The sequence below is a fragment of the Poecilia reticulata genome, linkage group LG15 (genome assembly GCF_000633615.1).
Source record: "Poecilia reticulata strain Guanapo linkage group LG15, Guppy_female_1.0+MT, whole genome shotgun sequence".
NCBI classification, from domain to species: Eukaryota; Metazoa; Chordata; class Actinopteri; order Cyprinodontiformes; family Poeciliidae; genus Poecilia; species Poecilia reticulata.
In genome coordinates, this window is record NC_024345.1 from 17,883,809 (window position 1) to 17,905,980 (window position 22,172).

The window sequence follows — 22,172 nt, forward strand, 5'->3', positions numbered from 1 at the left end:
TCTTAACCTTCGCATAAATATTAACTTCAATTATGTATTTCTTCAACACGGCGCAACTTTTGGCTATCGATGCCTGCGAGTCTCTACTCGGGGTTTAAATTCAACACATACATTGCATGACCGCTTTTCAGAAGGTGATTGCAACGTGCTCAGTCTGAACAGCCATGGCTTCTGATGAACCCAAAGCAAAGAAACCCAAACTTTCCGAGGATGAAAAGACAGAGTCTCCGAGCAAAAAGGCCGCTGCCGAACTAAGGTGACTAAAATCCGCTGTGACGGCTCCTCTGTTTTTCAGCAACAGGGGACTTGAAACAGCGATTTGTGTGCCAAACCAATTGTTGTGTAAAGTGTTACCCCAGGTGCAACAGTTTAGCCATTTATATAACGACTTTGCCCATTTGTGCAGTGGTCTCTCGAGTCCGTTAGTGTGCCTCCACCAACTGAGGAACTGTCCTGCTGCAAAGTGTCTTTATCTTGTTATTCTTTAACACCGACAGCTAAGATTTAACCATTAGCCGCTCCTTAAGTGCATCAGTGAGGACTGTGCTAGCTGGGAAAAAATATTTAACCTTAGTTCAGCATGCCCGGCCCGGACCGGTGTCCTGGAGACTGTCCACGCAGGATCCGTCCTGCGCCAGCCTCCAAAGACAACAAAGGACAGCCGAGTGATCACGTGGTCTGCATTGGACAATGTTATCATTCTTCTTTCTTTCACTGTGAAGAAATCAGATCAGAGCCTAATTCATATAAGCCGCAGTCATCGGGACGCTTCTCGTGTGGGGGGAAATGAAGCTTGGAGCGGTGCAGTAAAACATAGCAGGAGTCTGAAAAGCAAGCCAATCATCGGGCAGAGGCAGGTTGCCGTGGCCCTCCCTTCTTCAGATGCCTCCAATCAGTCGGTCCCCAGTGGGAGGAGCTGTAGATGCAGGGAAAAGGAATTGATCCGCCCGCACGCTGAGCTGAGCTCAAATTGTTTCTTTTCCCCCCCAAAGCTTAGTCTTTTCAGAACCGGTTTTTTTTTTTTTAAAGGTTGCTCAACAGGTCTGTCAGTGTCTTGCTGGTGCACACATACTGGGAGAGAAGAACACCATGTCTTCTGTGAGGTAAGAGCAGACTGATGGAGGTACAACCAGCAGAGCAGATCTGGGCACTGGGTTAGTGTAATTGGCTGCACAAGCCCCATTAATCATCAGACTGCATACTACCAGATGGGTGTGTTGAGGGAGATGATAGTAAGGGTGCGGTGTCCTCTGGTTAGATGTCTATTTCAGGTTTTGGTGCGTTGCTCTGTAGCTCTGGTGACCGGTTCCTTGCGTTTGGTTCCTGAAAAGCTTCCATGTGCATCAGAGAGGCTTCCTGGGAAACATGGCAGCACATGTTCATATGGAGCGAGCATCTGTCAGCGACACTTGGCCATATGCAGTTTTCTCACAAACACCGACAAGTTTATGGAAACGGCGAGTACGCTCAGGCGTGCAGGAGCGAAACAAGCGCCATTACTAATCTGACTTTTTGTATTACTCATATCCTCATTCCCCCTGGTCTGCTTACTCATAATAAATCTAGGGGTTTGAACTTGTTAGTTCTGTCTGTTCTCAGAGAGTAGAGGTTACATCATAACCTCTCTTTCTGTAATAGGTTACCCAATTGCCTAACAGGTTTTAGGCGCTGGTGTTATTACATGAAACAAAGTGCAGGCGTGCAGTGTAACTGTTTATATATATATATATATATATGTGTGTTTTTTTCATTTTCTTGTCTGTTGGCATCACAAGACCATGACGTTTTCAGATGGTCAACCCCTGCAGTTAATTTTGTTGTCTTGGAAAAATGCAGAAATATGCAGTTTACTTCTGTCAGTGGACTGGCTCTCTGCGAGTGTCATAATATAATTGCATACATGGTTGCCCAGATCCTCACCACTGATCACATACGTCTATTTCTTTTTTTGTGAATGTTGTTTAAACATCTGCTTTGTTTGCGCTATTTCTGCTTTTCTTGTGTGGAGTTACAGTTTTTGCAAAAGTAGTACTGCACACTCAGGGTTTTCTTTTTCTTCTAAATATGAAGAAAAAAATGTCTCTCCACTCTGAGCTCTGTAGATTATTTTAAGATTTAAGGTAACAATTTTAAAAATGTAGATGTTGTTGTATGTAATAAACATTAATTTAGGAAAATGTTTTTAATCCATTATTTTAAAATTACATGAATATAATAAATATTATGCACATTTAATGTATATAAATACTTAAAATAATCATTAATAAAAATATTTCTAACAATAAATGTCTTCCCGCAGCATATTTTAATAATTTAAATAAAAACATTTAAATAATGTAAGGTTACTACATATGAATAGTGTTATTTTTAGATTTGTTCAATTATTTATCAGGCTTTTCTCTCTCACAGACGGTTCTGTCTGAGAAGCCTTACAGTTTGTTAATCAGCGGTTAAAACTTCATCCACGCTTCTGTTTTTCTTGCAGCTCCAACTCGCTCTTTGGGATGGGAAACCCCTTACTCGACATCTGTGCTGTTGTTGATAAAGACTTCTTGGACAAGTAAGTTTAAATAAAACGATACAAAAAAAATCTTTTTTTCCGTGCAAGTGGTTTTTATCGATTTGTTGCTGCAAAAGTTCTAAGTAGGCAAAACAAAATAAGTATGCAATAAGCGACTCCAGATCAATTGACATCCTGTGTTTTGTTATCGGTGAGGTCACGGGGAGATTATAGAGGAAAGAGATTCATTTAGGCCTGTGATCGATAAGGAAGGAAGGAAGCCAATAAGCACAGAAAAAAGCAGTTGATCCATTGCTTTAATGCATCCTGAACATAAATTATCTGTCAGTCCATGGCTCTTTGTTTTGGTACAATATCCCTGCAAAATGAATTACTCGTTATCAGTCCTGCAGTAATCCAGAGACTCATCTGAGTCTTGAATCTGCCCTGAAGGTTTGCTCTCTCGGTCTCCAGTGGACCACATTTAACAGGGCAAAGGGCTGCTTTGGTTTCCAGCTCCATGTCCTGTCAAGCCCCTTGCGTAAACTCCTGGATTAGAGCTGAACCGGCCAGCCTCAGGTCTAATTCGGCCTCAATAAAGCAGGACTAAAACTGCCCTTTAATCCTCAGCAAACCTTTGTGTTTCTTTCAAGGAAATCGCTCTCTGATTAGCACATTGATTTGGAAATAGACTTCTTATGCAGACAGAAATTGATTTACTGTATGATATGAACACTGTTGGATGTTTCAGGAAATGCATTTTTTGCAATCTTTCACAATAATTAATATTATATTCCTTTTTTTCCCCTTTTTTTAATCATCTCCAGGTACTCTCTGAAGCCCAATGATCAGATCCTGGCTGAGGACAAGCACAAAGCACTGTTCGTACCTCATGTGTTCCAACATTTACTGTAGAGTACCTGCGATATTAGCGCAGATCCACGCATGTGAACTTCTGTCAGGGTTTTTTGCAGCGAGGGAAAAAATGCGTCCGAATTCATCCCGAGTTTGCGCCTCTGTTCTGGAGAGGGCCAGCCAAAACAGGCACACACAAGAAAGCTGCTACCATTGACCTCTGTTCCTGCGCACACAGCCAATGGCAGCGCAGCGAGCTGAGCAGAGTGAGACGGTCTCGTCCAATGACGGAGCGGGACACTTCACCTCCCCAGTCCCGCCGAGACCAGAGCCACAAAGCAAACATTTAACAGCAGGAGATAAGAGAGCAGAATGTGACAGTTTATTCACACTGATCTGGACCCGATCGTCCTCTTTTTGTCCCTTATGAATTTGAAATTTTGTTGATAATCATTTCAGATTTAAATCTTTTAGGGGATAAATTATTTAAAATGAATCCTCTCTTTCTTCTATGTATCTGTAGAGCAGAAGGTGTTACTCTTTGCAGGTAGACACCTGCTTGTTCACCCTGTCAGACTTTCTCATAATTATCTCTGAGAGCAACATCATATTGACTATATATATAGATATATATGATATATATATATTTTTTTACAACAGACAACTAAATGTTTTTCCCCCTCTGCTTCATCGCTCCCCTTCTCTGACCCCTCACTTCCTCTCAGGACCTTTACCAGCAGTGGGGTTGTTGCTGTTCCTAATAATATATCTGCAAACACACACTTGACAGCGCGAAGGCGACTGTTCTTCTGCAGGTCCGGCAAACTGAAATCTATGAGTCAATTAAACAGGCTTTAGCCCAAAAGGGGAAACAAGAAAGCACGGCTGCAGCGCGTTACGCAACAGACAAAAAAATGACATGGATTGTATAATCAGCGGTCAGTCATGCGTGTGTTGTGTATTTATTTTGAGAAAAGAAAAGTATGACGCTGCTTTCTGCAGAGATGCCATGTTACAATGTTCCAGTCACAGCTGTTGTCAGAAAATCTACAAAGGGACACAGACGAGTCATTAGTATGTTATAAAAAAATCTAAAATCCTGCAATCAGAGACGTCGTCACTGGTTTTAGTTTTGCTGTGGCATGAAGCTGACATCAGACACCAGCCGATTTCTCTGAACTAGTCCTCAACTTGGGTAAGACAAGAAAACATTCTAATGAGGCATTAATGTGATCTTAAATCAGAAAATTGCTTCTCACCAAAAGTTGCTCAAATCTACAGTAATGACCATAATGCACTGTTGACAAACGAGGCTGGACAGATCCACGTTTGTTTGTCAGATAAGGGAGGTACAATAAAAGTTTCTAAAGGTCACAATTGGAGAACTGCTGTAATTATCTCAGTAGTAGACTGTGCTACTTTAGTCTTTTCAGCCTTTTCTCCACTAGAGCATCTTTAACCACTTCTGCTCTGGCCAGATTCATCTCCATTAGTTGATCCTATGTGGCTCTTCTCTGTTTTTGTGCGTATTGCATGGAAACGTTTTTGCTTAACAGCTGTCCGCATTTGTTGATTGGCTCGTGGTTTACGTCACTGAAAACCCGAAACAACATTTCTCATCTAGATTAGCAGTGGACCGGCAAACAATGCTGTTTGCTATCAGACATAATGATGAGTTTAATCATGAGCAGCGCCAGGAGCGTGAACCGTTGGACCGGAACTACAGTGATTTAGCAGCGCTGCAAGCAGAGCATCTCTCAGAAGAACGAGCAGCAATAAGACAGAGAGACACAGTTCAGCTCTGGTCAGCCATACATCACAGTTACAGTTTTGTGCCGACCAGCGTGAAAATCTGAAACTATAGATGAGAAAATTGGAATGATGTTATTTTTTGTTTGGATTTTTTTTTTTAAACAATTCCATGCAAGGATGTTGGTTTACATCTATTAACTGCGTTACCTAAACCCAAAAAGTTGCACATTAAAAAAAATAAATAAATCAGCTGATCTCAATTGTTTTCATTAGATTTTGACCAGCAGTGAATTTTTATTGGACCAAATTAAGTATCTATATCTGGACTTAATTATGTAAATAGATATGGTGATACACTGAAGTGTTCATTTTTAAGTAATTTTCATAGATAGATTTATTACTAGAGCAAATAATTTTCTGATTTATTCTCTTTTTGTATCTTTTTGTTGAAAACTTAGTAGATTAAAACATCTCCCAGATCTCGTTTAAGGATTTCTCTTGGTACCGGAGATGAACCACATCATGGTTTTACAGGTCGATGCCGATATACTTAGAGGTCTGATTAACGCTGATTCCAATTGTCTCTCTAAAGATTATAACCTAAAGGAGTTGAATGTGAGTGGCATGAACCACAAAGGAAAACGTGCTGCAGGTTTCTGGACAGATGTAGAAGTTTTGAATCTAGTAGAAATTGAAAGAATTAGGAGATAATCTCCGTTTATGAAGCAAGACCTTGTTCTGATTTTTAATAGTCAGAGAAAATGAATATGTATTTACAGATATATTTACAGAATAAAAGTGGGGTGAAAAAGTTTTTATTTTTCAATATTAAAATCTGCATTGATATAAACTTCATGTCATATTGGTGACTCTTGCTTTGATGAATAAATTCAGATTTATTTTTTATTTTCACTTGTTTAGATTTGATGAGCTTGTAAAGAAATTCAAAGTAGAGTATCACGCCGGTGGAGCCACTCAGAACTCGATTAAGATCGCTCAGGTCAGTCACACACACTCCGATGCCACAAATGTTCGTTTCTGCGTGAAGACTTGATTGGCCTGTTTCTAATGTAAGCTGTTGCGGCGACCCACAGTGGATGATCCAAGAGCCCCACAAAGTCGGCACGTTCTTCGGCTGCATTGGGAAAGATAAGTTTGGAGAGATCCTCCAGCAGAAGGCGGCGGAGGCCCATGTGGACGCCCATTACTACGAGCAAGACCAAGAGCCCACAGGGACGTGCGCTGCTTGCATCACCGGAGATAACAGGTCAGTGATTAAAAGGGGAGTTGTAAAGTGTGTTAATGATGAGTGTCTCATTATATTGTTTTTGTCTCCCAGGTCTTTGGTAGCTAACCTAGCAGCTGCTAACTGTTATAAGAAGGAGAAGCATTTAGACTTGGAAGAAAACTGGGAGCTGGTGGAAAAAGCTAAAGTCTACTATATTGCTGTGAGTATTAACCTACCAAGGTTTTTTTTTAGAGCTTCAAAATTAGGTCTCTTAATGCCTGATTTTGAGTGTCTAATTTGTATGAGTGCTGCTGCTGCAAACTGAGGACACAGATATCCACCCACGCAAAGGCAGAATCCCTTTAAATACAGTGCAATCAGACAGCGTAGTTCCAGTACCTAATGCAGGCTTAATCGCTGAATTAAAACCAGTTTTACCTCAGAGGAAGTTTGTAGTAATCTGCATATCTTTAATAATTAAAGACGGAGCGATAAGTCTCTTGAGGAATCACATCCAAACGCAGCAGCTGCGGAGCTTCTGCTCCACTTAGACCTAAAATTAGTGAATGCTCAGCAGTCCAGAGTAGCTGAGATCTCTTTAATCTCTATGTGCATTAACCTGTTAAAATCTCTTTAGAACGCGTTAATGAGTTACTTTATCTCTAACTCATTGAAGTGGAGATGAGATGTAGTTGACAGGTTTCATAAGTGTGTTCAAAATGCAGGGAGGAGAAAAGCTTCCCCAGAAAAAAAAGTTCCTGCACATAAAACGAAGGATGGAGCAAAACAAACGAGAAACGAATGAACTAAAGCGACAGAAGGTGAAGATAGATGTGAAAGGTGAAGGAAAGTTACAGCTTAAGTAATAAGCTGTAATAAGCTGTTTAGTAGAGCTAAACAAACACTCCATAAAGGTTGGGTCGAAAGTAAAAGTGGGCTGAACTACTAGAGAGAAAATCTCACTTAATAGTAAAGTTAGACTCAATGGATTAAAAAGGTATTTTAAGTTTTTGCTTTTTTTAATCATTTTAATTCTATTTATCTTAATGGCTTAGTTAAACAATTGTACAATTAAGCGAGAAAAAGAAGATGGGGGGGGGGAGGGACCAGAATCAATTGAGGACCTCTTGCTAAATGGCTAATTTAGGAGTGTTATTAGGAGTATTATTGATTTAGCTGTAAAAGTAGGAAATTAGTAGGGAATTAGCCCTGATTTTCTGTCTGTTATAATTAACCCTGTTGATTTATTGTTGTAAGTGATTCATTAGTTGCTCTAGATGTCCGGTCTGTTTTAAAAACGGTGTGATTTTTTTTTTTTCCAGGGTTTCTTCCTGACTGTGTCTTTGGAGTCCATCCTGAAAGTGGCAAAGCACGCTTCTGAAAAGAACAAGCTATTCTGCATGAACCTTTCTGCACCTTTCATCTGCCAGTTCTTCAAGGACAACCTCATGCAGGTTATGCCTTACATCGACGTGCTATTCGGCAATGAATCGGTAAGACAGTGATTACTACATATTGATCTGTTGTGCTTGATGTAAATCAGAATCATGATTGTGATATATTTGCTTATTCAGGAGGCAGCAGCTTTTGCTAAGGAGCAGGACTTTGAGGTGAGTGGACTTTCTTCTGCGTTGTTCTTGTTTTTTGTGCATCCATTAACAGGTTCTGTTAAGTTGGTGTTTTCTTTTACTTTTTTTTCCGCCCCAGACTAAAGACATTAAGGAGATTGCCAAGAAAGCCCAGGCGTTAACCAAAGTTAACACAAAGAGACAGAGAATCGTTGTATTTACCCAGGGAAAGGACGAAACTATCATGGCCCACAGTAAGAGATTCTTTCTCTTGATGTTTTTGTCTTTAATCTCTATTTTCATGTTCTCAGGCTGAAGTCTTTTCTTGTCTGCTTAGGTGATAAGATTGAGACATTCCCTGTCCTGAAGATTGACCCAAAGGACATTGTTGACACAAATGGTGCAGGCGACGCTTTTGTCGGAGGTAAGAATATTTGACTTTGTGTGTCTCTTGTTTTACCTCTGCAGTCATAGTAACGTTGTCCTCTGGGTGGTGCAGGCTTCCTGTCTGGACTTGTCCAGGAGAAACCTCTGGATCAGTGCGTCCGGGCAGCACATTACTCTGCTAACGTCATCATCAGACGAGCAGGATGCACCTTCCCAGAAAAGCCTGACTTCAAATGAGGAACGCCGCAAAGCTCTTCCTTCAGCCTGAAAACCTCGTAACCCACACTGCCTCTGCTCTTCAGATCCCCATTGTTTTTTTGTTTGTTTTTTTAATTGGTCACCTAATGTCAGTTCTTTTTAAAGCGTCTGCATATCTTTACTTGCCTATTGATGTCTTGTCTGTCTCCATTTTGTCCTCAAGAGGTCAGTAGAGGACCATTCAGCCAAGATCGGAGGGAGTTTTTTTGTACTTGTTGACAATTAAGAAAATAGGGTTGCGAGTTTCTAGTTTGCCTTATGCAAAAAATCCAACACCTTTTTCCTGTTGGAGTTCCTCCTCCAGTGTCTGGCTGCGCAGACGCCTCTCGCGTCTGCAGCTGCTTTCAGAGACCGACTTCAAGCACAAACGAGGACTACAGAGCAAAACATCACTATCACGGCGGGTTTTTGAAGATATAGCTGTGAAACTTTCAGCAAGAACTTTAGATCAGTGTTTTATCTGCTTTTGAGGAGTCGAAAAACCAAATGTTTTTATTTTTAATGCACAATTTTTAGTGGCCATAAAGATTCCACCTCTCAGCTCATCCTGTTTAAACAGGTCAGTTTAACGTGTTTTAGGTGAGCTGTCGGCCTTTTTTCTTCTTCTTCTTTTAGTCCTAGCTCTTAAATTACTACATATGGTGCTGATTGGATGAGGACAACTCTGGTCCTGGACTGTGAACCAGAATTAATAGTTTTGGTAAAGTAATAGTGAATTTAACGTGAAAAGCATCTGCAGGAGCGAAATGTCTTCATACCCTAAGGGAAATACTTAAACTGGCTGAAACAGTTTCGTTCTACTTATTACACATATAAATTTGGAGCATTTATCTTTACATTAATTTCTTAAAATTATACCTGAACACTGAAATATTTTCATTTGGATTCATGTCAGAGTGTGTATTATGAAAGGTTGAATCCTGGTTAAAACTATCATTTTTATTTTGTCTTTATTATGAAGTGATGTTTAAATCAGGCAGCACTCCATCTGATTTTACAAGGCCTCAAAGTTTCACATGTCTCAAGAAAATAGCCTCATCCTGTTCATAGGAAAAATACAAAGCAAATAATTTCAACAGACCACTTTGTGCTTTAATAATGATTTCTTTCTTTCTGTTGAAGAACAGAATCACCACAGCATGATGCCACCTCCACCGTGTGCCATTACGGCCATGGTGTGTTCAGTGTTAACATCTTTAATTTATACATTTACACTGTTTAATTCTTTAAATTATAAATAGTTTAGATTTTATTTTTTATTATTTAAAAAATTGCACCTCCACAACCTGACCTTGACTTGGCTTAATCAGTTTTACACGTGATTACTTGATGACTTTCTAATCAGTATTTTGAAACTTCTGGGCATTTTTTTTCAACCACTTGACTTAATTAAGTGAGAAAAACGAAAGATAACCTGAAGTTGTTAAACCTGCTTTACGGCACTGGTATTTATGTTTGCGTGGACTAAACTTAAAATACTTCAAACTTCTGTATCTGGTCAATGTAAACGGCGTTTCAAAGAGGTTAGAGTTGTTGGAAGTTGTCCCAGTGGGCATTGAAATGAACACTGACTTCATTTGTTTTCTTAAAGCCACCCGGGTCAGGACTGATCAGGAGAATGGAAAATGGATGTTGTTTTAACTTGTTGTCGGAGGTAAAACCTCTGCTTTAAAAAGAATACCAAAAACAAAAAGAGGAAATTTTTGAAAGTAAACCACAGGGTAACTACTTATTATAGGGCTTATTATATGTTGAGAAAATTCAAATTGAACAGCTCCGACTATTGACAAAGTTAATAAAAATGTCTTCAGAAAAGTGTGCAGTGTCAGAGTAATGGAGAAGGTGTTTCAAAACTTGCCTGCTGGGAATGTTTCTCCATATTTGAGGCTTCACCATGTCCAGATACACCAAAAAAGCCTTATGTGACCTTTTCTTTCTGGTCTCAAGTGATGCTCAAGTTGTCCATAAGTCGCAGACTGTGATGTTTGAAAAAGAATAATAAAATTCTGTTTAATTATGCTAATTTCATTTGAACTTGTTTATTTATGGCTATTTTGTTGAAACGTGGATTAAGTAAAAAATGGGGGTCACTAATCTGTATTAATACACAAATAAGCATCAAAATACTGTAAGAACAAGCAATTAGTTGGTAAAAGCACCTAATCTTAAAGTATATTTTAGCTGAGGCCACTTTTAACTATCTGTCCATTGCACTGCAGAATCAGATGATCTTTCATGAAACACCTGAAGGCTATAATAGCAGAAAATTGTTGCGTCTTCTGTCCTAAAAATGATTTTGTGCTGTATGTACTGTATGCTTAGCTTTGTTTATGTGTTGATCCCAGACATGTTTCTGCAAGGAAGCAGTTTTAAATAACTCTCCTTGTTTGTTTGTTTATGATTACTTGAATTTTGGTTGTATTAGAAAGGAAGCCGGTCTCTGCCAAAGCTAATTTATACATTTTTAAGTACATTACCAATAAAACAAAATGTCTTCATATGGAAAACGTCATAATGTTAAACTAAAAAGTGGACAGTAATTCCATTCACAATATAAAAACTACATTTATAGAAAGTAAATGTTAGATGAAATGTGTAACTAAGATGTAACTTGCTATGGGAAAGAAAAGCAAGGTGAAACTTAATGTAAAAGCATTTAAATGATTCCGAAAACCAAACAAAACAAAAAAACAATTAGATTGTTAATGATTTGAGTTGATTTAATATTGTCTGCTCTCAAAGCAACACGTCCACTGACACAAGCAAAGCTCAGATGTCTAATATAGCCTGAGGTCAGTATGAAAACACACAACCTGATGTTAAAGTTCAGATCTCTCTTCAAAGCTGTCCACATGACAGAACTTGGACGTGTAGCTTAAACGCGTTTTGGTTTGAGCGTGTTGTACTTGTATTGCTGTGTGTTTGTCATCACTGAGTGTATGATTACCGAGTTATAAAAAGGAACGAAGCTGCAGAAGAAGAAGAAGAAGCGAGAACTGAAGGAGAAATGTTTGTACTGCAATAAACCCAGGTAAGCCTGAGCGATTTATACTGGAAACACATTGGACGGGGGCGGCTTTAGGTTTTTGTCACGTCTGACTAAAGTTTATTACACACTGACTTGTACAGAATGTACTCAAGAGATGGTGGTCATTGTATTTGTATGTCTGTACAGTATGTCTCTCAGGGATCCCCCGTATGAACCTCCCTCCGTTTCTGAACTACAGGAGTTCTTGCTAGCAGACAGACGCCCAACTGGTCACGTCAATCAAGTCTGGCCTAATGTTTACATAGGCAACGAGTAGGCTGACACCCATTAACATGCATGGACGTGTGTAAAGTTAACATCCTGCATCCTTTCTGCAGACGTGAACCTGAGATCGTGTTTCAGGGCGGCAGCACGTGACAAAGGAGCTCTTCATAGTCTGGGCATTACGCACATCGTAAATGCCGCTCATGGGCCCCCGACCCCTGGCAATGGTCGCTGCTTTTATGTCAACACTGGCCCACGTTTCTACAGAGACATGAGCGTGGATTATTATGGGGTGGAGGCTGACGACGCAACAAACTTCATCCTCAGTCCTTACTTCTATCCAACAGCGCGGTACATCAGAGCTGCGCAGGCAATGGGAGGCAAGTCAGCATACCGAGAGCTGCGCAGTGTGTGTAAAACCCAGCTTGCTTTATGTCAGTGCTTGTTTCATAAACACAGTCAACCAAGCAATCGATTGGTTAGTGGGTAAATGTAAAAATAACCCGGTTGCATATGTGATCAGACCTTTAAACGAACACTTTATTGAAACACTGTAGGGTTCTTAATCCAAAGCCAACAGAGGACCAAAAGCATCTGATTGAACAAACGCCAGAATAACGGTAAAAAGTTCCATATATACATGCACTATGCCATTTTGGTCTATCCAGAGTTCAGTACAAGCAAATACTACCAGACTGAGATTTGGAGAGTTGGAAAAAAATCCTACACATCAAGACCAAATGAAAACAAACATTGTTAGTCATACTTTAAGGTCGTGTACATTTCATGCAACAATATTTTTTGTTTTTCTAATTTTTCCTCAGTTAAACTGAAAAGGATAAATATTACAGAAGCTGGAAAAAGTTTTGAAATAATGATCGTGATCTAATTTTTTACAAACCTGCCATTTCAATTTGGGTTTTCTACATGTTTCAAATCCTACATTGCTGATGTTTATGTGTACATATGAACAAGTCGAAGTTAATAAGTAACATTTGTGTCCCAGGAAGGGTGTTTGTACACTGTCTGATGGGAGTGAGCCGTTCTGCAACCCTAGTGTTGGCCTTCCTGATGATCGCTGAGGGCCTGCGGCTGCAGGAGGCTGTGGCCGCTGTAAGGCCACACAGAGACATCTGCCCCAACCCAGGCTTCCTGCTGCAGCTGCGTTGCCTTGACATGAGCCTAGAGAGGGAGAGGAGAAGAAAAAGACAGGCCCAGGCATTGTAAAAACACACTCGTACACAAATTAAGAAATCAGCATTAACCCATTTAGGCTCCAGGGCAAGACACGCATCTGTGTTGCTCCAGAGGTCATTTAGCCGAGCAGGGAGAAACACCATCCCTGACAGAGCTGAGGGAAATTCTCTGGACCAACAGGAAGCCTGTGGGCTCTGTCAATGAAGTGTGGCCAAAGCTCTACATTGGAGATGAGTGAGTAGCTAAGTCTTTCATAATGTGGGAGAAATATATAGAGTAAAACACTTTGTGTGTGACTTGTGTCTGAAGGTCTGTTGCTCGAGATAAAACCAGACTGTCGTCTCTGGGTGTTACTCATGTGCTGAACGCTGCAGCAGGTCACCATCGGATTAACACCGGTCAGACTTTTTACACTGATATTGAAGTCGTGTACCATGGCGTTGAGGCTGCAGACCATCCAGAGTTCAATCTCCAGCCATTTTTCAACTCTGCCGCACTGTTCATAGACAGCGCCCTGAAGAAAAATGGTCAGTGAGACAATCCATCACAATCCATTCAAATACCTGGACATTCGTAATAAAAAAATAAAAAAATTGGTGGACTCACCCAGAAAACAGACAGTGAGTTGGATCTTTCAAATAATGACCCCAAAACATTTGACCGATCACCACAAAATGTCGTTAACAAGTCACAAAACCTTCTAAAACCCGATGAAAATATTTATGCATCTTTACCGGGAGCAAGAATAAGTATGGAAAAGACTATGCATGCTGCCTAGATAAAGAAATATTTATATTTCCCCATTCTTAAAATCACAAATAATACCTTTTGTGTACAGCAAACATGCTACTCTTACTGTAAATGAGTATACTAAATAAAGTTTCTTTCAGGGAAAGTTCTTGTTCACTGTGCTATGGGTGTGAGCCGCTCTGGCGCGTTGGTTTTGGCCTATCTGATGATCCACCAGGGCCTGACGCTAGCGGAGGCCATCATGGCTGTGCGTCTGTGCCGAGACATCGGACCCAACTCTGGATTTCTGGAGCAACTCAGAAAGCTGGACTTGAGCCTTCATACACAGAGCAGACAGATCGCTGAGGACAGCAGCGAAGGAAAACCTGTTTCTCTGTAATAAGGTCTTACTGGAATGTCTCTCCCCTTTGACAAATTGGTTTTATGGGACGTGCCAGTTCGAAACCAGTTTACAAAGATGTACCTACTGAACGCTTAGTTTTTTTCTCCACTAGCAATTGTCAACAAATGTTGATGTTGGTCATACATTCTTGACTTCAACATTGTTTTAATAATTGTGTTCCTTCACCCTGCAGATTCAAGGACTGTGTTATAATAAAAGACAGTGAAAAAGAGCTGCAAAAATCATTTGCCTTCTTCGACTATTTGTGTGTGTGCGTGTGTGTGTATCATGTTGTCCAGATCAGATTTTATGGCCCAGCTGTCTAAAAATAGACATATGGGTCCAGATCCATGTCAGTGTCTTTAGTCTTTCTGTGTTGGAAGATCTTTGTTCATATTCTCACTCACGTGTTCATTGCAAGGTGGTCTGGTTCCTGCTTAGTGACAGATTTAAAATAGGGTGAGTATTTTCTCTTTATTTGTTTGTGTTTATTTAATGCATCAGAGTAATCTGAGTGCAGCCTTCCTTGTCATTTAATGATTCAAAGATGAACAATACAATACACAAAATCTGGTGTGTTTTGTATTCAGGCTCCCTGTGCCTACACTTTGTAAAATCACTCTTGCTGCATTTCCAACTGCAAGTCTTGCCACTGATTTTTAGTTGGATTGAGCTCTGGCTTTCGTCTGAGTCATTCTAAGTAAATTCATGTTTCTGAACTCTTGTTCTCCACTGCGTTGCATGATTTAGGTGTTTTCCTGCTGCCATTCTTAATGGCATGCAGACAAGATAATGCAATTATTTCATTCAGGTGTACTCGGGCAGAAATGCACATAAAACAGGATAGACCGTGGGCTCTGTGAAATGTTCAAAGCAATGCATATTGTCCTATATGTTAACTGCTTTAAAGTTTTCTACAACTGCTGCGTTTCTTCATGAAGTTGTTTGTTTGCTAAGGTTCTCCAACAAACATCCAAAGTCTTCAGAGAGGAGCTGCATTTGTTCTAAACTACATTTTGGTGGACTCTATTGATTGCATAACAGTTTGTTGCACTGGATTTATTGCATTATGGCTTCGTCATACAGGAATATCAGAGGAAATGGTGTAGAATACAAATGCTTGCCATAATTTTCAGATTGGTAGTGGTAAAAACATCTTAAAGCTATGTACTCTTTCCCTTTGAATTCACAATTAAGTGCAAACAGAATAATTCTGCTTTTTAAAGTAAAATGTGTAAAGAATCTATTGTTAAAAGATCAAGGTCAAGCTGTTAGAAATCTGCGGTCTGGGTTTGGTTCCCAGCCTCTTGACCTTTGCCCCATATCTTTCTCCTCTCTCACAACCCGCTTTCCTGTCCGGCCATCATTAAATAAAGGCCCCTAGAGCCAGAAGAAACCCTTTAAAAATAATCAATCTTTCAAGATCATTTACATTTGTGTTAATTTGCGTATGAGTTTTATGACGGTTATGCTTCATGTTTAAATATAATTTGAATCCCATTTTTTTATATATATATTTTAAAGATCATACCGTGTGTTTAATGTGTATAATATTTCTCTTATCACAGGGATGTGTAAGGAGGTGAAAAATGACCTCCTGTGCGGTTAAATCTGTTAAATCTAAGAGGAATCCATACGCAGCAGTGCAGGTGGACCCCGACAGTGATTACATCACACCAGGTACGCTAGATCTGGAGCAGCTCTTCTGGACAGGCACCACAGCTCCATACACCCATGTCAACCAGGTCTGGCCAAGAATTTACATCGGAGATGAGTGAGTTAACTCGGACATCTTTGTTTGTATGGATGCACTCATACTATAAATTGTGCAAATAAATACAGGGTTTGTGCTGAAAGCTACCTATTGGACATGTTGCATGAAAACAGGAAAACAGCTCTGCAGCGTCCTGAGCTTAAGGACCTGGGTGTCACTCATGTCCTAAATTCAGCAGAAGGAAAGTGGAACAATGTGCTGACTGGTGCTAATTACTACAAAGACCTGAACATCCAGTATCTTGGTGTGGAAGCCGATGACAAACCCACATTCAACATCTCCCAGTACTTCCTCCCTGCAACAGAGTTTATCCACGAGGCCCTCAGCCAACCTCAGAGTGAGTTATGGAGTCTGATAGACAGAAATGATTGCATATCTATAAGCTTAACTTCTGTGGAAGGTTCTTGTAGTTTGTTCTTTGGTCTAAGGTGTCCCACCTGTTTATATTTATTTTCAGACAAGGTGCTGGTTCACTGTGTGATGGGCCGAAGCAGGTCAGCCACCTTGGTCTTGGCGTACCTGATGTTGAAGCACAGCTTAACTGTAGTGGAAGCTATTGAGCATGTGCAGCAGAAACGCTGCATCCTGCCTAATCACGGCTTCCTGAAACAGCTCAGAGCACTGGACATCACGCTGCAAGAGGACAAGCTGAGGCAGAAAAGACTCATGGAAAACCAAGAAGGCAAAAAAACAACATAATATACTACCTCTGTACTTTATTCTCTCTGTGATGTAGCCTGATTTGAACATAAGTGTATTTTTTTTATTATTGTGGATTCTTTTTAATCCACACAGGATCAAACTGAACCTCTGAAAGGGGCATTTTGTAGCATCTTGGATCACCTTGGCTTCTTATCTGACCACATTTCTTATTAGGATTAGTTCAGTTCATATACAACTGTTGATTTTCTTGCACGCATTAATCAAAAACATTTTTTATCAAAGCTGAGGTCGAAGCTGTGGGTGGATCATTCCAGGAGCTTAACATTACCTAATCTTATATGCTTTTGAGTTCAGTTTTGGGTGGGTCTGTGTATTGGTTCTCTTGTTTTAAGATGTTCCTGCATTTTGCATTTACCTGTCTGCTGCTTTATCATTCCATAGACTTCTGGGATTGTTTTCATCCATTTTTATGAGTCATTCTCCCTCTGTTTCTCCCTTGTGGTTAGCATTCATCTTCTGCATCTAAGCTTTCTGTTTCTCCTCAAAATAGCCATGTGTTAATGACCACTTACCGGTTTTCACACCAGGAACCTTTTCCCCAGCAAACACTTACCTAGTGTCCCAATCTTTGTTAGATCGTCCTTTTTTCATCCTGCTGTCTTGCCAGTTGCCTCTTTGGGGGTTTATGTCTTTATGAATCCAGTTGCTGATGTTAGTTTACTCCTCAGGTTTTTATTAAAATTCACCTCATCATAATGCTTTTCTCTCTTCTGTTTGCATTTGCTTCCTCTTACAAAAAGTAATGAAATAATAAAGTTCACAAAGAATCACAACTAAAAGTTAATTGTAAAATCTATTTTATTTGTTTATTTTGTCGTTAGGATTCATTAAAAGGTATTTTACTGCATCAAAGAACAAAGAAACAGCTTAATAAATGAGAAACCAACAATAGTTTAACATAAGAAGGGCGTTCAATTCATAAATAAAGCCAGTGTTATCTATTTGGTCCGAGATGTAGAGCACACAGATTGATCAGTAGTTATTAGCGTCGTGGTGTGGTGATACGTTTCTTTTAATTTTGGAGTTCAGTGATTAACATAGAAACAGATAAGAATATTTGGGTTGACAGACATGAACAATAATTACATATAACATGCTGTGGGACCTAGAAATTACAACGACATATTCATGAAGTGCAAAAAAATAAAATAAAACAGAGACTCTAAATGTTTTCCTACGGTTTACACTATTTACAGCCCCTACGTAAAGTGATTTAATTGGAGTGCAGCACATGCTGAGGTCATGAGAAAACCAAGGACTGATTTAAACGGAGAGGACGTCAGAGAACAGGGCACAGCGTCCTTTTTTGAGTCAGCTCTTCGTCCAGCTTCAGGAGGAGTGTCAGGAAGTTCCGGTTGGGATAAATGGCCCGTTTTTTGACAACATGTCTCAGAGCATCTCTTAGTGAAAAACGATGCCTCAGCATGAGGTAGGCCAGGACTAAAGTGGCTGATCGACTCACACCCATGATGCAGTGGACCAACACTTTCCCTGTGGAAAAGGAAAAACAAAAAAAAAAACATGAGGGAAAAGGAAATAAAAACTTAATTTTGCTTAATATTTTTTGAAAGATAATGAAATTTACCATCTTTGCTTTTCAGGCCTTTATGAATGAAGTCAGTAGCAGATTTAAAGTATTGGCTGAGGTCAAAGTGGTCTGAGTCTTCCGCTGGGATGCCAAAGTAAACACAGGTGTTCCCATAAAAGCTCTGGTCACCGATGCTGCCCTGCTTGGAGTGTGCTGCGTTCAGAACATGAGTGATGCTAAGCTTATGCAATCTGTTTTTGTTCTGTGCAACAGCCCTAAGAATCACAAAGAGGACATACAAAACTGGGGGATTATATTAAGTAATCACAGTTTAGCAGCACAGACAATTATGTGAGCATTCAATAACTGTTATGTACTGACAATATGAAGACACATTTTTGACAGGTTCAGGATACTATATAATTTCAGCCTTTATAAGAGCTGATAAGCCTTGTAATAACTTCTTGTCTCAGTTATTAATAATGGCAGTTATTTTTGCTTTGACGTGTCATTTAAGTCATAGACCTGCTAAAATCTTCCAAATTCTAGATTAGTACAGGTTCTCCATCAAATTAGACAATAAAAAAAAGATAGAAATTGAATTAAACAGCTTGATATTATATTGTTTCTGCTTTCATACACGGCACACACTCACACATTTCCTATGTACAAGTTGGGCCAGACTTCATCCACAGGTGTGAGCTCCAGCGTGCAGGAGTCCAAGATGAGCTCAAGTTCCTTGATGACCACCAGGTTCTGTCGCTGGCCATTCCTCGACATTCTTCCTGCGTGCAGAGTCCGGCTCTGAGCAGACGCCTGCGCTGCCCCCTGATGCCACAGCCCGCCGCCTCTTCATCCGCTCGATGAGAGGCATGAGCAGCTGGTTGATTTATTGAGTGGCGCTCAGCCCGGCTCCGAAATTAGCCCAGCGTTTTCAACGTGCTCTTGCTGGCGGGATGTTGGGAGTTATTTAATGTTGCTGGTGGATTGATTAGTCTGTTCACGTGTGATTTTCTCTCTCTCTCTCTCTCTCTCTCTCTCTCTCTCTCTCTCTCTCTCTGTCTCTCTCTTGACACAAGGGTCAAAACAGATAGGGGAGGAGGGACACAGCTGAACAGTGTGGGTCACAAATGCAGAAAGTGATTCTCGTGGAATGATATCAGCATTTGTATTTCAGTTTTTATGTTTTCTGTGTTCATTTTCTGTTTGTGGATTATCTCTGTTGTTTAGGCACCTGCTCCTTTTCTCTCCCTCAGCTGCTTCTCCCCCAGTCTTCACCCTCTCCTGTTATGCGTTCCAATAATCGTCCTCCCCATGCATTGAAAAACCCTCTATTCAGTCACTCCTTAGTCAGATCCTCTTTTGGCTGTTTTCCTTGGTGTTTTGCTCTTTGTTGCAAGTCCTTTTTTTCATCTAATAAAAATCCAATAACAGTGATTCTGCCTGCCTCCTGCCTGCATTTGACCCAACTCATCCATAAACGATAACAACAACAGGAAACAAGCATAACCAATTTAACCAAATAATACAAATGTTCATTTCAGCTCATTTTGTCTTTCGACATGCAGCGTTTGCTCAAGGTCCACAAGCTGTCGTAGAAATCCCCTGTTAGGGAAAATCCAACGCTTCTGTTGCACACGGCGTATTGAAGAGCGAAGACTGAAGCCATGACGGATCATCAGGTAGGCCAAAACCAGCGCAGCCGAGCGGCTCACTCCCACAGCACAGTGGACAAAAATCTTCCCTGAAAACCATAAAAAAAAAATAAAAATAAATAAATATGAAACTCCACTTTTTTGTCACTTGTTGTAATTTGTCAAAGCATGTCAGCTCTACCTCCTGATGATAAAGCCAGGTGAATAAACTCTGCAGCAGGGCGGAAAAAAGGTGAAAGGTCAAACGTTGGCAGGTCGTTGGCGGGCACGCCGTAATACTTCACCGTGGTTCCATAGAAATCATCAGTGCCTTTGCAGCAGAGTTTCCCGTGGGAGGCGTTCAGCACATGACTGATTCCCAGCTGCCAGAGTCCAAACTTATCATGAGACATAAACCTGAAACAAGAGTAAAATACATTGATTTGACAAGCATCACACAATGCTTTGCAAAATTATTCATACTCCTTTTAACATCAAGATTTTTGAAGAAATTGTATGTAATCGATGAGGGAAAAAGATATATATGGTTTTTATTTTTTACCATTAAAAGAAATGGTAAAAATTGAGTCATAAAAATGAATTAATCTCCCTTTTAGTCTCTCACTCTCTCTATATACATATACAAATATGTAATATGTATATAAAAATTTTATTATGCCACTTTCCTCAAATAATCACAGTGAGATGGATGCTGCCACCACTATGTTTCACAATGAAGATGCTTGCAGCTAGATTTATGGAGTTCATAACAAATGGTCAACCTGATATTATACCACCTGAGCTGTGGTGCTCTGCAGCTCCTCTCTTCTTGCTCAGTCTTGCTCAGCAGTCACTGAAATTATTAAATTTTTTTTATCAGTGTGTCATATAAACCCAAATAAAAAGCTTCTGGTTGTAATGTGACATGATGGGGAAATTTCAAAATGTGAATACGCTTTTAAATGCACAATATTAGTGTATGTAACTATGTCAAGCTAACTGCAGACCAGGATACTCACATGTCTCCCAGAAAAAGACTTGGCCACACCTCATCTAAATGGTGACACGAGCGAGGAGCTGAATGTAAAATCTCCTCAAGCTCCTGTAGAGTTGGAGCCTCACCTGTGTGTTCTTCCTTCTCCTCTGTATTTGTCCGCTTTGAGTCCTCTGTAACACATTTCTCCCCCATTACCCCACCTGACATTTCTGTGTTTTAAGTGCTTACGCCACTCTGTAGTTTTCCTGAAGAGGAAATGACCTTCCCTTCCACTCTACCAGTGACTGCCACAAACAGGTGGTGCACTTTAGCACAGGCTGCTAAAAACACTCTGTCATTTGGACACATGTTTGCAAATATGTCTGTCTTTAAAAGCCACTTTATAGTTCTTGAAAATCAGCCAAACAACGTCAGAATTTTGTCCCTTTTTCTTCTTTTTTTTTTTTAGTTAACATTGCCTTTAATCAGAGCCTTGCTTTTCCTAGGACTGGCCTGCAGGGGTCAGTATGTTCCCAGCTGCGTGAGGCAAGGAGCTCTTCTTTGCCGATGTTGTTTGTTAGTGGAGTCTTCCTGTTTGGTGTTGCCTAGCTGTCTGAAACATGTTGGCCATGACACAATCCTGGGAGTGGAGAAACAGGCAGAAAGTTTATCCAAGACGTCCAGCAGCACTGTGACACTGGGCCTTTTTGACAAGGTAGGCTGACATTGACTTGAAATTATTTTTACAGCAAGTTTAGAACAACATTCTATGCTATTTCTTCTGAGTATATTCGCCCCCTTTTTAGGTTTCTAAAAGAATATCGCTTTGTGTCTCTGCTTTGGGGACACTGTAAGCCCTTTGTCGAGCTGTCTTTGTCTGAAACACACTGGGAGCTTTCTCTGTGCCACTTGGGTGTCGCTGCTCCCTCCCTGTGACTCAGTGTAAGCTGACCAAATGTGCTGACATGGCACTTATTCATCCCCAGTAAAGCCTCGGCCACAGAAGATGCCAACAAACACTGAAGCCTAGATTAAATTAAAAAAAAAAGAAGCGATTTCTCTTTTAGGAGCAGAGCAGAAGCTGTGCTGGTGAGTTATTTAAGTTTCAGATATGTAAATATGTAGCACTCTCTGGCCTGCTTGCTAGTTTCATTACTTGCTCTGTTGTTCACTTGGCGACAGTGAATGACAGATGATTTGCGTTTAGTGTGGGGTAAAATTAAATAATGTATTTTGAGAACAGGGAGGTTTCAGTGGCAGCTTGTACCAACATTTCTCTTGTGTGAACCAGAATGACCGCTATTAGTAGAATGATGTCATAGTGGGCGAAACTGTTGTCCTGGGAAGATCCTCTAAAATGCCATTATGATAATCTAACCTTATAATTTTAGTGTTTATATATAAACA

The 22,172-nt window shown here is 40.2% G+C and overlaps 6 protein-coding genes across 9 annotated transcripts in view; 4 read left to right on the top strand and 2 right to left on the bottom strand.

Annotated features, from left to right (window-relative positions):
* Nucleotides 1-164: 164 nt before the first annotated feature.
* adka (adenosine kinase a) lies at nt 165-10,571 on the top strand. 2 transcript variants are annotated; one of them, XM_008429768.2, is made up of 11 exons: nt 165-256; nt 2,486-2,560; nt 3,328-3,381; nt 6,029-6,107; nt 6,202-6,374; nt 6,447-6,555; nt 7,658-7,828; nt 7,910-7,945; nt 8,043-8,157; nt 8,241-8,327; nt 8,403-10,571. In XM_008429768.2, the coding sequence occupies exons 1-11, from the start codon at nt 165-167 to the stop codon at nt 8,525-8,527; spliced, it is 1,116 nt and encodes a 371-aa protein (XP_008427990.1). In that variant the 3' UTR covers nt 8,528-10,571. The 2 variants fall into 2 exon arrangements, with proteins under 2 accessions (XP_008427990.1, XP_008427991.1); XM_008429769.2 differs by lacking the exon at nt 165-256 and adding an exon at nt 922-1,103.
* A 784-nt stretch (nt 10,572-11,355) lies between these two features.
* Nucleotides 11,356-14,375, top strand: dusp13a (dual specificity phosphatase 13a). Its single transcript, XM_008429770.1, has 7 exons — nt 11,356-11,579; nt 11,724-11,849; nt 11,940-12,181; nt 12,808-13,024; nt 13,110-13,232; nt 13,308-13,525; nt 13,889-14,375. Exons 2-7 carry the CDS (start codon nt 11,725-11,727, stop codon nt 14,125-14,127), a joined length of 1,164 nt encoding a protein of 387 aa, XP_008427992.1. The 5' UTR covers nt 11,356-11,579; nt 11,724; the 3' UTR covers nt 14,128-14,375.
* Nucleotides 14,376-14,459: 84 nt separating this feature from the next.
* LOC103476982 (dual specificity phosphatase DUPD1-like) lies at nt 14,460-17,323 on the top strand. The gene is made up of 4 exons (XM_008429771.2): nt 14,460-14,589; nt 15,699-15,904; nt 16,018-16,241; nt 16,362-17,323. The coding sequence occupies exons 2-4, from the start codon at nt 15,720-15,722 to the stop codon at nt 16,601-16,603; spliced, it is 651 nt and encodes a 216-aa protein (XP_008427993.1). The 5' UTR covers nt 14,460-14,589; nt 15,699-15,719; the 3' UTR covers nt 16,604-17,323.
* Nucleotides 17,324-17,407: 84 nt separating this feature from the next.
* Nucleotides 17,408-19,036, bottom strand: LOC103476983 (dual specificity protein phosphatase 13). The gene is made up of 3 exons (XM_008429772.2): nt 18,811-19,036; nt 18,213-18,430; nt 17,408-18,118 (listed from the first exon to the last, which is right to left on the bottom strand). Exons 1-3 carry the CDS (start codon nt 18,933-18,935, stop codon nt 17,907-17,909), a joined length of 555 nt encoding a protein of 184 aa, XP_008427994.1. The 5' UTR covers nt 18,936-19,036; the 3' UTR covers nt 17,408-17,906.
* Nucleotides 19,037-19,207: 171 nt separating this feature from the next.
* LOC103476984 (dual specificity protein phosphatase 13) lies at nt 19,208-21,038 on the bottom strand. The gene is made up of 3 exons (XM_008429773.1): nt 20,809-21,038; nt 19,992-20,206; nt 19,208-19,899 (listed from the first exon to the last, which is right to left on the bottom strand). Exons 1-3 carry the CDS (start codon nt 20,991-20,993, stop codon nt 19,691-19,693), a joined length of 609 nt encoding a protein of 202 aa, XP_008427995.1. The 5' UTR covers nt 20,994-21,038; the 3' UTR covers nt 19,208-19,690.
* A 295-nt stretch (nt 21,039-21,333) lies between these two features.
* LOC103476985 (sphingomyelin synthase-related protein 1-like) overlaps nt 21,334-22,172 on the top strand; it is a 6,757-nt gene continuing 5,918 nt past the window's right edge. For 2 of the 3 annotated variants that reach the window (XM_008429774.2, XM_017308852.1), the window contains exon 1: nt 21,334-21,480. The gene's annotated coding sequence lies outside the window, so the exon portion shown is untranslated. Of the gene's footprint in view, nt 21,481-21,651; nt 21,855-22,172 lie in introns of those variants that run through there. The other variant, XM_008429775.2, reaches the window with a different exon arrangement.